The sequence below is a fragment of the Chrysemys picta genome, chromosome 1 (assembly GCF_011386835.1).
Source record: "Chrysemys picta bellii isolate R12L10 chromosome 1, ASM1138683v2, whole genome shotgun sequence".
NCBI lineage: Eukaryota > Metazoa > Chordata > Testudines > Emydidae > Chrysemys > Chrysemys picta.
This window is the reverse complement of record NC_088791.1, coordinates 346094995-346108950: the sequence shown is the minus strand read 5'-3', so window position 1 is coordinate 346108950 and position 13956 is coordinate 346094995. Positions and strand designations below refer to the sequence as shown.

At 47.7% G+C, this 13956-nt stretch overlaps 1 protein-coding gene across 1 annotated transcript in view; it reads right to left on the bottom strand.

Moving 5' to 3' along the window:
• Positions 1-9369: 9369 nt before the first annotated feature.
• LOC122172147 (disintegrin and metalloproteinase domain-containing protein 29-like) overlaps positions 9370-13956 on the bottom strand; it is a 54163-nt gene continuing 49576 nt past the window's right edge. Inside the window, exon 7 of the mRNA XM_065596388.1 lies at positions 9370-9495. Coding sequence (XP_065452460.1) covers positions 9454-9495 — 42 coding nt within the window. The 3' untranslated portion in view covers positions 9370-9453. The remainder of the gene's footprint in view (positions 9496-13956) is intronic.

Below are 13956 nucleotides of genomic sequence, written 5' to 3'. Positions count from 1 at the left end.
AGGCCCACGTCCCCTCCCCTCCCCTCCCCTTCCTCTAATTGCCTCAGGGCCCGCCCCCTCCCCTCCCCTCCCTCCAACTGCCTCAGGGCCCGCCCCCTTCCCTCCCTCCAACTGCCTCAGGGCCAGCCCCACCCCCCCCAACTGCCCTAGTGCCAGCTCCACTCCAGCCCAACTGCCTCAGGCCCAGCCCCCGCCCCCTCTGCTCCTATTGCCTCAGTGGCAGCCCCAGCCCCTCCCCTCCCTCCAACTGCCTCAGTGCCTGCCCTGCACCCTCCCCTCTCTCCCGCTGCCTCAGCCCCACCCCCTCTGCTAAACTGCCCTAGTGCCAGCTCTGCTCCAGCCCAAGTGCCACAAGCCCAGCCCCCTCCCCACCCCTCCCACTGCCTCAGGGCCAGCCCCACCCCCTCTGCTCCTATTCCCTCAGGGCCAGCCCCCAACTCCCTCAGTGCCAGCCTGGTCCCCTCCCTGCCTCAGGCCCACGCCAACTGCCACCCAATCCTATCCCCGCCCTTTCCTAGTTGCAAGACCCTCCCACCCCGCGCCTGAACCTGCCGTTTGCCACGTCCCATTTGCCTCACTCCCCCCAAAGATACCTTGGTGGCTCCCGCCCTGATTGGCTCCCACATGAATCCCCCTCAGCCAGCCTCGTTCCTCTCTCCTTACTCCACCCTACCATGCAGTGCTGCCAACTTAGCAATTTTGTTATTAGGTTTAGTGACTTTGGTTTCCCTAGCAAGGAAATAAATGTCAAAGTGACCAGGAACAAATCAAGCAACTTTCACTGCCGATTACAGTGATATTCAGAGAAAGAAGTTACCAATTTGTATAGGCAGCTCAATAGTGTTAATAAAATCAATTCCTCGCTCTTCTTACTACGCCAAGTCAATGCCATTACATCTCACTTGGGCATGTCCTCGGGACTTCTTGGGCTGAGAGGCCATGAATGAGAAGAAGGGTTTGACTAGAGCTCCTGGTGGCAGAATAAATGCTTAGCACGTAACTGGGGCTCAGCTTCGATTCCTTGGAGGCAGGGAGGAGGTGAAAAGCCAGATCTAATGGGGTGAAAAGCCAGATCTAATGGGGTGGGGAGGCTGGAAGGGAAAAGGATATAACTGCCCCTATGGGAAAAAATTATGATCTTCTGCTTAGTAAAAGCCATTAGTGATCAGGACAGGTGCTACTCCCTGGGTGAGGGTGATGCAAGAAAAACATCTGTCAATAGGTCTTTGAGCCTTTGGCCACTGAAATGTTAACTGATCAAAATCCCCCTCCAAAGAGTGGGAAGCTGGCTTGTCTAGCTGAGCAATTCCTTGGCACTCTGTTGAACCTGCCCGCATTACTTGCTTCTGCGCTCACCCTGCCCGGGCGAGAGGACACTCCCAGGTGCTGAACAGAATGCAGAAGCAATGCTGGGTGCTTCCTCTCCGGTTAGATAGTCTTGGCAGCAGCTCTATTGGTGTCTCTCAGCTACTAGGGGACTGGCAAGAGGTTTCTGGCTGTCCTGGTAACACAGGGCAGGGCTGGGGTCCCCCCTTGTTCTTAACCCGGCATTTGGCTGCCTCTCCAGCCCTCTCTTTGGGGCTCTGCTCTCTGGGGCATGGCCCAGATTCACTTAGCCCCTGCAGGTATGATCTGTCCCAGGCAAAGCGAACATGCCTCCCTAAGAAGTGGGCATGCATCCGAAGAAGTGGGCTGTAGTCCACGAAAGCTTATGCTCTAATAAATTTGTTAGTCTCTAAGGTGCCACAAGTACTCCTGTTCTTCTTTTTGCGGATACAGACTAACACGGCTGCTACTCTGAAACATGCCTCCCTAAGTCACCTCCTGTCCCTGTGGGCCCTGCTCCACTTCCCAAACCACCCTCAGTGCATCGCCCGCCCCCTCAAGCAGGCCGTGTTCTGCTCCTTCCAGTTCCACCTTCAAACCTATTTGCATTGCCTTCCCATCTCTCCCATCTGCAAGCCACATTCTGCCAACTCATGACTCTACTTTTTGTTGATGTTGACAGAGTTTCAAGAAAACAATCTCTCCATGAATCCCATGGAGATGGCACTAACACTGACCCAAGAAGGGGCATCGGCAGCAGGGATCAAACCAGGGTACCCTGTGGAGCTAAATGCATGAGCTGCTAATGCATGAGATAAAAGATATCTTTTAGCCAAGGCTGCTGTAGGCTCGTCAATCTCTCAGGGGCCTAACCACCATTAGAGGGGGCCAGAGTGCCACTTCAAGCACACAGGTGTTACAAGACAAACAGTACTTTTTCAATTTTCCCACACAGTGTCTCCTAGAAAGGTAAAACAAGTAAAGCATATATTGTCTTTTTATGTTCCCACATTTATCTTGTTCATAGTCTATCAGGATTTGGCATTTAGTGCTCAGTCATACTCCATTCAAAAAGTGATTCCACTTTTCCAAAAGGTAGAGTTTAACAGCATAAGTATGTCATCTCTCCAGTTTTACTTTCATATAGAGCTCCTCTGAAATAGTGTCACTTTATATTTTACTGACTGATTTGGCAGCATTATTTGTTAAACCTACTGTTACAGGGTCCGCACAGGTTTCCGCCTTCTTGCCCTGTGCTTAGGCTGGTAAAATAAGAGTTCTCATGCCTTCTTCTGGTGTTTCACCCTTGTGCTTTATTTTACAGTGCCACCATGCAGTCCCCTTTATCCCCCAATAGTTATCCCCTTTCTAACCCGTTCCAGGATCTCTTGGCCCTTGAGGCTCCCTTCCTGTGGTGAGGAGACAGAGCTGTAGCCTCCTGTCCCCTTCTAGGCTAGCCTCCCAACTGAGTGTTGTTCAGGGCTTTTATAGCCCTCCCAGCCTTCAGCCCAGCTGTCGCTGCTTAGCTCAGTCTATTGCAGTGAGCCAGCCCTCATTAGGACCCGCAGCTGGGCTCCCTGCTGGCTGCTTTGAGCCTCTGCCCCTGGCCTCTCTGCCCGAAAGCAGGGCTTAGCCAGCATTTTAGCAGGGCATTTAAGGGGTTTCACCCCTGCCCTGCCACACCTACATATTATTCGGTTTTCCATATAAAATTTTATATTTTCTCCATTAAAAAAATTCAGGAAGAGAACATTAAAGTTGTGCCATTAATCATATCAAAGTCAAGACATTTCAATTTTTAGTTGTAGAAAAGCCTTAGATCAGTAATTATTAGGTTTCAGTGTTAACAGCCAGTTGACGAATTAAAGTAGTTCTCACTTCTGGGAGTTATTATTTCAAGCTGTTTTTCAAATTTCGGAGGAGATTTTGTAAGTTTTTAAAACGATTTTAAAAATTTTCTTTCAACCATTAGGGCTAGAAACACAATTTTAATAATAGCTTGGTTATATTCTGGAGCAATATTGTACAGTTAAAGGGTTGAGTCTGTGGAAAATATATTCATACCAGTCTCTGCAAAACTAAGGTAACTATGAGGAATTTTGATTTCCTCAGGAATTTGGTCAACTCTCTTAGATCTAAAATAGGTCTGTTAATTCCTTTTGCTTTGAGAATACAAAAGAAGCGGGAATAGACAACTTTCCCCTGAAGCACAACTGCACTCCTTTATGGCCCATCCCATACGAGTGACTGGATCTCCTGCTGAAGGACAATCTGGTGAGAGGGGTCCCTGAAAAGGGACAAGGGATTGGAAGGAGGGGTAGAAATGAACTAGGGGGCATATACCAGTTCGAGCATGCTTGAGACCCACAGATCTGATGTTACATGGGCCCAAGCACTTAGGAAGCAGATAAGCAATTTGTAGACAAGAGGTGGGAACAAGATAGAACTAAAGTAACTGGCACACTGCCCTGGACCAACCCATCAAAATGCCTGTTTAGATGAGGTAGCTGGAAAGGATGAACATACTGATGCTGAAGAGGAGGGTAGTGGAGGTTGTCTCCTGTCCTTTCTCCTTGTTGGAGCTTGAGAACAGGGAGTAAATCCCTGGCATCTGTATGACTGTTGTGGAGGGAACTGTTTCCTTTTTGTTGCCAGAGTATAGATTCCAAGTGATTTTAATGTTGCCCTGGAATCTTTCAGGCTATGGAGCCTATCGTCCTTCTTATCCGAGAACAAAGAGAGACTTTAGAAATGGAGATATTGGATAGTCTGTTAGACCTCTGGGGGAGCCCAGATAACTGCAACCACAAACATCTCCTCACAGAAAAAAAAACCACTTACTAATCTTTCCTTAACTGTTGTTCTTCAAGATGTGTTGCTCATGTCCATTCCACATTAGGTGTGCACATGCTGCATGTGCTGCCACCGAAGATTTTTCCCTCAGTGGTATCTGTTGGGCCAGTTCTAGCACCCTCTGCTGCCATGTGCTCATGCACCTGTATAAGAGGCCCAGCTGGCCCCACACACTCTCAGTTCCTTCTTGCTGGCTAGCTCTGACAGAGGGGCAGAAGGGTGGGTCAAGGATTGAAACAGTGTTCTGCCAAACTTGGCGTCATCCACAGCCTGCTGGGTGATGATGTAGTGGGAGGAGAAAGTATGTCCTGATGACTAGATCACTGCCCTGCAGATGTCCTGTATCGGGACCGTGGCCAGAAACACCACTGATGAAGCCTGAGCTCTCGTCAAATGGGCAATCAAGATGGCAGGAGACAGGGCACTCGCTTACTCATAGCATGTACAAATGCAGGAAGTGATCCAGGATGAAATTCTTTGGGCCAAAATTAGTAGGCTTTTGATCCTGTCTGCTATTGCCACAAACAGCTGCATGGATTTATAGAAGAGCTTGGCTCTCTCAATGTAGAAAGCCAGACATCCAGAGTGTGTAGACAGTGCGTCTCTGTATTCTTTTGCAGTTTTGGGAAGAAAACTGGCAGGAAAATAGCCTGATTACTATGAAACTGCGAGATCACCTTTGGGAAGAATGCTGGATGGGGGCTCAGTTGAACCTTTTCCTTAAAGAACACCGCATACAGGGGTTCAGATGTAAGGGCCCTGATTTATGAGACCCTCCTGGCCAAGGTAATCGCTACCAGGAAAACAACCTTCCAGGAGAGATACAACAGAGGGCATGATGCCAGTGGCTCAAACAGAGGGTCCTATGAGTCTCTCATTGGCCACTGTGACCACAAGGATCCTGGGGGTGGGGGGTTGGAATATAGGTATTTGTATCCCTTGACAGGAAGACAGTACTTTTTCTCTGCTCTTTTTGAGGTTCGAGACAGAGAGGATGGGACCCATAATGGCCTCATTGAGGGATAGGGCCACCTTTGATGGGGCCGCCGTGGCCAAAATGTCAGACTGTGGGAGGACTCTTTAAGCACCTCCACCTCTAGCCCCACATTGGAAGTCACCATTTTCAGTAGCTCCTGGTGAGCTCTAAAATCATCCTATGGCACCAAGCTGCTCAGTCCCAAGACGGCTTCATCTGGGGAAGAGGAGGAGGAGGTCTGCACTGGGCAGGGGGAGCCTTCCTCCTCTTCTTTTGCACCTACCATATCCCGCAGGCCTGAGTGTTGGTACTGGGCTCGGTACCGGAGTCTGGGTCGGGTGCCGCATGGTGCAGTAGAGGAGCCGTTCTCTCGGACACCACCGAGTATGAACGGCTGGAAGGTGGTCCCGGTACTGGGGAAAAAACCCACAGATTCCAAAATGGTGACTGGACCTGCATCGGTCACTTTCCTCCAGGCCAGGTGCCAGGGTGGGGGGGGGCACATGCACCAAGATCTGGTGGAATGTAAGTCACGTACTGGTGATGGCTCCTTGATTGGGTGAAGGTCTTCACCTCCAACTCTGAGGACAAGTCCGCTTGAGGAGGCCATGGGAAGGCGGTACCCCTCACTTCCACTACCCAGTGCCAAGGGTCTGGGGAATGGTGCCAGAGTGGGGAAGTCTTCACTGATGTCAGCAGGGCTGGTTTCCCTCTAGTCGGTACCAGCAAACATGGTGCTGGATAGGAGCTTGGGGGGTAAACAAACTCCTTCTGCTCGACATGCTTGCTGGTGCCAGGATTGCCTTATTGGGGTGGGTGGTAAAAGGAGAATCAACAGGTCCCTGGCTGCTACGAAGGCCTCCGGGGTGGATGGCACTGCAATCCCGCTGGTGCCATGATGTCACCCTGGTGTCAGTGGATGGTCTGGCACCGGGACTCAATGGCACCTGCAAGCAGGGCAGAGTCGATGGTGCCACTTGTGAAGTGGAGCTGGGGGAGTGGCCCAACACAGGTCATACTCTACTACACTCACCTTGCTTGTCCTTTCTTGATTCCAGGGAGTGTCCCCTCTCAGATAGTTGTTTCTTGTGCTTCTTTCTCAGTACTGGAGAAGGGGAACAATGCTGAGAAACCTGTGTTGCTGGAGGAGCATTCCATACCAAAGCTGAGGAGCTCGGTGATGAGTCTGACTGGCTTGGCTCTGACACGAGTCTAAGTGCGGCTTCCATCAGGATAGCCCTTAGCCTAGACTCCCTGTCCTTTTTTGTACAAGGCTAAAATTCACGGTAGACTTGGCAACACTTTTGTATGTGAGCTTCCCCCAGACACTTAAGACAATTGGAGAGTGGGTCGCTCACCGGCATAGTTTTGCCACAGGAGGCACAGGGTTTGAAGCCCGGAGACCGGGCCATGCCCAGCCCCAGGGGTGGAGGAATCCCCTCTAAGCTACAAGAGGGGGTTTACTATATACACTATGTACACTTATACTAAAAAATAAAAACGGAAGGTAACTCCATTTGAGAATAACGGAACCACTGATGAATGCCTTGTGGAAACAAGAGAAGTTGTTCCAGCGACCGTCACGGGTAGTAAGAAGAAATTGAGAGGGTGCAGGGATGGCCAGGCCCCTTATACTGGTGCATGAACATGCGGCACCAGAGGGTGCTAGAGCCGGCCCAACAGATACCACTAAGGGAAAAATCTCCAGCGACAGTGTACGCAGCACACGCATATGTAACATGGAATGGACGTGAGCGAGCACTCAAAGAAGAAATAGCTGATGCCATGTTCAAGCAGCCAAGTCTGTGCCTTCTAAACTGTCCTGGAGAGCAGTTCCGGTAATCAGCTTGACCTCTTCCACAATTACTGCAAACTCCTGCGTAGAGTCCTCTGGTAACTCATCTTTAAATTTTATAACATTTTCCCAGAGAGTGAAGTCTTAGTGAATCAGGAATGCCTGTTGGTTTGCAATCCTGAGTTGCAGACTTCCTGTGGAATAAAGTTTGCATCTAAACAAGTCTAATCTCTTTGAATCTATTCCTTTCAGCATTCATGTTTGGTGTCTTTGTCTTTCTCATTCATTAGCAGCTGACACCACCAAGGAACCTAGGAGAGGGTGAGAGTACAAATACTCATATCCCTTAGACCGGCATTTCCCAAACTTGGGATGCCGCTTGTGTAGGGAAAGCCCCTGGCGGGCCAGGCCCGTTTGTTTACCTGCCGCGTCCGCAGGTCCGGCTGATCGCGGCTCCCACTGGCCGCGGTTCGCTGCTCCAGGCCAATGGGAGCTGCTGGAAGTGGCGGCCAGTACGTCCCTCGGCCCATGCCGCTTCCAGCAGCTCCCATTAGCTTGGAGCAGCGAACCGCGTCCAGTGGAAGCCGCAATTGTCCGAACCTGTGGACCTGGCAGGTAAACAAACTGGCCCAGCCCGCTAGGGCCTTTCCCTACACAAGCGGCGCCCCAAGATTGGGAAACACTGCCTTAGACAGAGGGGATGTAGTACCTCCTCTCAACTCACTTTACTGTAGGAGGCAAGGAGGAGGGTGTCTACCACATTACTTTAACTACTTCCATAATGGCTTTATTAAATGCCAGAGTCACACTGGTAACGACCACTGATATCAAGATGTCCACCAACTTGTGAGACCACTCACACATCTCCTCTGTCTGAATGTCAAGAACACAGGCCACCTTTCTCAATAGATCTTGATGAGCTCTGTGGTCCTCTGGCAGGGGTGAATCGCTTGCTGCCCTCAACAGCTTTGTCTGGTGACAAGGATGAGGATGCAACAGGATTCTGAAGTGGTGACTGCTCCAGGACTTGTGGTGGGGAAGCTGCCTGAGTGACTTCTGGCTGTTCAGTACCGATCTCAGTCCTGAAGAATGATGCCCTCTGTGCCGATGCCCCAGAGACCAAGATGGTTGCGGGGAGGTCCTAGTGGGAGGAGGGATGCCAAACGGTGTCTGGAATGGCCACTGATATGTCCCTGGAACCCATCCTTGACCAGGCCATTGCCCCTTAGCAGGAGGTCAGTGCTGAGATTCCTGTATAACCCATGGTCTCCATGTCTCTGATGGAGCGTATGCTCTCTGTCTTGCATGGGACACAGACAAACACATTTCTGAGTCTGAAGAAGAAGAATCCAGAACAAATGACAGCAGGGGAGCAGAACAAGTTGGGACTGTGGATAGGTAGCCTGAACTTGGGGATGGTGGTGCCAGGGAGGCTTGTGTTTCAATTGCACTACCTTTTACAGAAGCTTGGGAGGCAATGGTACCACAAGTTCCTCATGCGGTGAGATAGGAACTGCAGGTTTCAGTACCGACTGTAAGCCTTCCTACACCACCAGGGATACTCGTTACGAGCAGTTAAGCAGATCCATATGCCTCTGGAGTGGTCGAGAGTGGCAATGACTGATGGCTGTGCTGCAGAGATCTTTCAGGGGATGCCCTTCACAGACCTGGCACAAGCTCCAGAGATGGGGATCCCTTCTTCTTAGCTGAAGAGTGCACTAGCAAGAGACTCATACCTGAATGTCTTCTACAGTCTCTGCCCCTACTTGGCTTGGTATTGACACACCCAAGCAAGGTACCTAACCTGGAGGGCCTAGGCCTTTTCTTCAGCACCAGCGAAAGAGACCGAGGAGCTGCAGACATCTCTGGTGGGCCATTCCATACCTTAGCTCAGGGGTGGCCAACCTGTGGCTCCGGAGCCACATGCAGCTCTTCAGAAGTTAATATGCGACTCCTTGTATAGGCACCGACTCCGGGGCTGGAGCTACAGGCGCCAACTTTCCAATGTGCTGGGGGGTGCTCACTGCTCAACTCCTGGCTCTGCCCCCACTCCACCTCTTCCCGCCCCCTTCCCTGAGCCTGCCGTGCCCTCACTCCTCCTCCCTCCCCTGCACACCACAAAACAGCTGATCACGGGAGATGCGGGGAAGGAAGGAGGAGGTGCTGATTGGTGGGGCTGCCGGTGGGTGGGAGGTGCTGGGAGCGGGGGGGAGGTTCTATGAAGTTATGAGGAGACACTTATGTGAATACAGAAAGAGAAGCATAAATAAGTACAAAACCTGTTTATTCAAATTAAAAAGTGGAATAGAAGAACAAAATAAATTGACAGTTTCAAAAAAAAAAAAAAAGGAAATTCTTTATGAATCCCACATAATTGGGAGTTTTGACACACCACTATCTCAGCAGCGTTTCACATGCTCTTTCAGTGGCTGAACTGATGAAAAAACAATTGCTTTTTCAAACATCCAGTATCCTGTGTTTTGTTAAACAAATAGCTTCGCTTCTAATTTTTAGACCGAATACTGCTTTTTTTCTTCAGGATCTTCTAAAAAAACAAAACAGTAAAATGATTAAAGCATAATCTATCTAACTGGCAAACTTTATGTTACCACATTTATCCTGCCTACAGTCATTCAGAATCTGGCATTCAGAGTTCTAAGTAGTCATATTCCCTTTTGACAAGGCAAAAGTTAGTACAGGGGAAGGCAACCTATGGCACGGGTGCCGAAGGCGGCACGCGAGCTGATTTTCAGTGGCACTCACACTGCCTGGGTCCTGGCCATCGGTCCGGGGGGCTTTGCATTTTAATTTAATTTTAAATGAAGCTTCTTAAACATTTTAAAAACCTTATTTACTTTACATACAACAATAGTTTAGTTATATATTATAGACTTATAGAAAGAGACCTTCTAAAAATGTTAAAATGTATTACTGGCACACAAAACCTTAAATTAGAGTGAATAAATGAAGACTTGGCACACCACTTCTGAAAGGTTGCCGACCCCTGTTAGTACAACAAAGTCACGTTTCCAGTTTTACTTTCACAAAGACCCTCTTTCAGCCACTATGATTGTATGTGCTACTGACTGATATGGAAACATTATTTGCTAAACCTACCAGTTTCCATGTGATTTGAATTACTATGCCAAAACATTTCAAAAAAGCCCTTAAGAGACCTTAATGTTGTATAGCTAAGCACTCAAGTCAGGACATTTTCTTTCTTTCATTAGATTTATAATAAAAGTCTCACTACACCTCTACCCCAATATAACGCGACCCGATATAACACGAATTCGGATATAACATGGTAAAGCAGCGCTCCGGGGGGGGGCGGGGCTGCAAGCTCCGGCGGATCAAAGCCAGTTCGATATAATGCGGTTTCACCTATAACGCGGTAAGATTTTTTGGCTCCCGAGGACAGCGTTGTATTGGGGTAGAGGTGTATTCATCAATCTTATCCCTTAGAAGATATTACAAAATTAAAATATAAATAACCACACAGTCCAGGATTGCTTGAGGTATAAATAAATAAATGCATAAAATGACAATAAAAAATAAAGATGTCTCCAGGTCTCAGCCGGTTGCATACACAACCTTAACTCTGCTCCTTGTGTGAGTGCCTTGCGATATTGCATTGCATATTTACATACTGGTTTTCAAATTTCATAGATCACTACACAATTTTTCTACATGTGTGTGTGTGGCATCTTGCAATGCATTTTCACTCGTGAGTAGTTACACTGATGTAAAATTTCCAGTATAACTTTAGGCACTTATGCCCCAGGCCAGCAAGTAGCTCCATTAGGGAGAATGCCATGGCCATTCAAGCAGGAACACAAAACTGGGGCCTTAGACTTTTTACATTACCTTTTTACTTATCTTTTTACTTTCACTGTATTGCAATACCTTTGAGAGTATCCACATACACTGCTTTTTTATCCAACTAGCAGCACAGCCTTCCTTCTGTTTTAGCTCAGGTGGCAGGGATAGGTCAGTGGTTTGAGCATTGGCTGGCTAAACCCAGGATTGTGAGTTCAATCCTTGAGGGGGCCACTTAGGGATCTGGGGCAAAATCAGTACTTGGTCTGGCTAGTGAAGGTAGGGGGCTGGACTCCCTGACCTTTCAGGGTCCCTTCCAGCTCTATGAGATAGGTATATCTCCATATATTATTAAGAGTTAAAAAATAAGTAGGGCTGTCAATTAATAGCAGTTAACTCAAGCGATTAATGCAAAGCAAATTAACTGGATTAAAAATAGTTGTGATTAATTGCAGTTTTAAAACACACTTTTAAACAACAATAGATTTCATTATAAATATTTTTGGATATTTTTCTACATTTTCAAATACATTGATTTCAATTACAACACAGAATACAAAGTATACAGTGCTCACTTTATATTATTATTTTTAATTACAAATATTTGCACTGTAAAAAAGATAAAAGAAATAGTATTTTTCAATTCACATCATACAAGTACTGTCGTGCAAACTCTTTATCGTGAAAGTGCAATTTACAAATGTAGAATTTTTTTCACATAACTGTACTAAAAACAAAACAATGTGAAACTTTAGAGCCTACAAATCCACTCAGTCCCACTTCTTGTTTAGCCAATTGCTAAACCAAACACGTTTGTTTACACTTACAGGAGAGAACGCTGCCCACTTCCACTTCTTATTTACAATGTCAACCGAAAGTGAGAACAGGGGTTCGTTCGCATGGCACTGTTGTAGCCAACGTTGCAAGGTATTTATGTGCCATAGTCTAAATATTTGTATGCTCCTTCATGCTTTGACTTGTAGATTGCACTTTTTTTACAGTACAAATCTTTGTAATAAAATAATAATATAAAGTGAGCACTGTACATTTTGTATTTTGTATTGTAATTGAAATCAACATGTTTGAAAATATAGAAAAACACCAAAAATATTTATAATAAATTTAAATTGGTATTCTATTATTGTTTAACAGTGTGATTAAAACTACCATTAATCATGACTATTTTAATCTTGCGCTTGTGATTATTTTTTGCAATCGTTTGATCACTCTAGTAGGAAGCTAAATTGCCTGTAAATGTAGGTGGCCTTGTAACATCTTTTAACATGGTTTTCATTCTTGAATACTTACGCTAATTTTGCCTACTTAAGTGTACTGTTGACAGCACCCATATACAATGCTAAATATTTTCTTATCAACCAGTAATACAGTTCCCCTATATTCACTTCAAGGGATAAGGCAATTATTTACACAGCTAAATTACCTGCAGATGTTATGGCCTATCTACATCACCAAACTTTCACTGGTTCTTTGGGTTGTTACACACAGGGCCGGCTCTAACTTTTTTGCTGCCCCAAGCAGTAAAAAAAAGCGCCACCCCGCCGAGCCCCCCCGCCAAGCGCCACCGGAACCCCCCCCCAGTGCCGTGTCCCGTGCTGCCCCCCCGCCGGAGCCCGCCCCCCCCCCCGCCGGGCCGCCGGAGCGCCCCCCCCCCCCCCGCGGAATGCCATGCCGCACCACGCTGCCCCCCGCCACCCCAATATTGGCCGCCCCTTACCAGGTGCCGCCCCAAGCATGTGCTTGGTTGCCTGGTGCCTGGAGCCGGCCCTGGTTACACATAATCTGTAATATGTGGTGTGCACATTTTACTTTGTCTTTTTCATCTAAATGACTCTCCTCTCTCCTGGCCCATGATTAACTGGCATATACAGTACTGCAAGCAGGGCCATGTGTACTGTGCTGCAAGCTGTATCTCATTTCTATTGGCACCCCAGTTCAGCAGTCTAGAAATTCTGTTTCAAGTCCTTTGGAGATGTGGTGGGAAATTCTGCGTGATGCAACTGTTTCAGACTGTTTGCAGATTCAGGCATGGGCTGCACCACCTGAAACCTGTGGCCCAAGTCTGTTTCTGGATTGCTTCCAGGAATGGAGGAAAGGGAAGAGGAGAAGAGAGGGTTACTCATCGTGTGCAGTAACTGAGTTTCTTCCAGATGGATGTCTCTGTGGGTGCTCCACTTCAGATGAATGTGCATCCCTGCACCTGCAATCGGAGAATTTCAGCAGCAATGCCCGTTTGGGTTGCACATGCACTCTCCCCGTCTCGTGCCACCTCCTGGCAGCTACATAACACTGTGCGATCAAACCATCCTCAGTTCCTTCTCCATCACAGCGTGGATATCTGAATTCCAAAGTAGAAGGGAGGAGGGCGGGTAGTGGAGCACTCACAGGGACACCCATCTCAAAGAATTTCAGTTACTGCACAAAGTGAGTAACCTTCTCTTCTTCAAGGAGCGTCTCTGTGAGTGCTCCACTTTAGGTGACTGTAGAGAAATGCCACTCACTGGAAGGATGGGGCTCCACAGTTGGATCTGCAACTGGTGATAAGACAGTGAGTCTTAACAGAGCATCTGAGATTGAATCTTGCTCAATTGTGTAATGCTCCGTGAACATTTGGTTTGAGGCCCAGGTGCTGCTTTACAGATGTCTGTGATGGGTACACTGTTTAGGAAGGCTATCGAAGTGGAGAGCGATCAGGTAGAGTGTGTTCAAGCCCCTGGTTGGGGTTGCAGTTCATGGTGATGGTAGCAAAGATGAATGCACCCGGAAATCCATTTAGAGAGTCTCTGCTTGGATATGGCTGAGCCATGGCTGCATCTCTTTGCTTGCTTCACATTTACCTCTTGGAGTTAGTGTTAGTATAGTTTTAGAGTAGAGTTCTTTAGCTATAGCTATCCTCCTCTCTCCCCATTTATTTTCTTTCAATTTAAAAAAATATATATTATTGGTTAAGATTCCGTTCACCCTTTTAGTGTAGTGTAGCTTTAACCTCCTTCATCTGGGGGAATGCTACTGATGGGGCATGCCTGGATCCCCAGGGTTTAAATTACTTTCTTGCCAGGAGTTACGGGCACTCTCAATGTATCTGTTGTCTGGGTGAGACACGTACCTCAGAAGTGCTCCCATTGCCACAATCTCAAGTCTCATGCCAGAAAAGCAAGGGAGCTCAAGT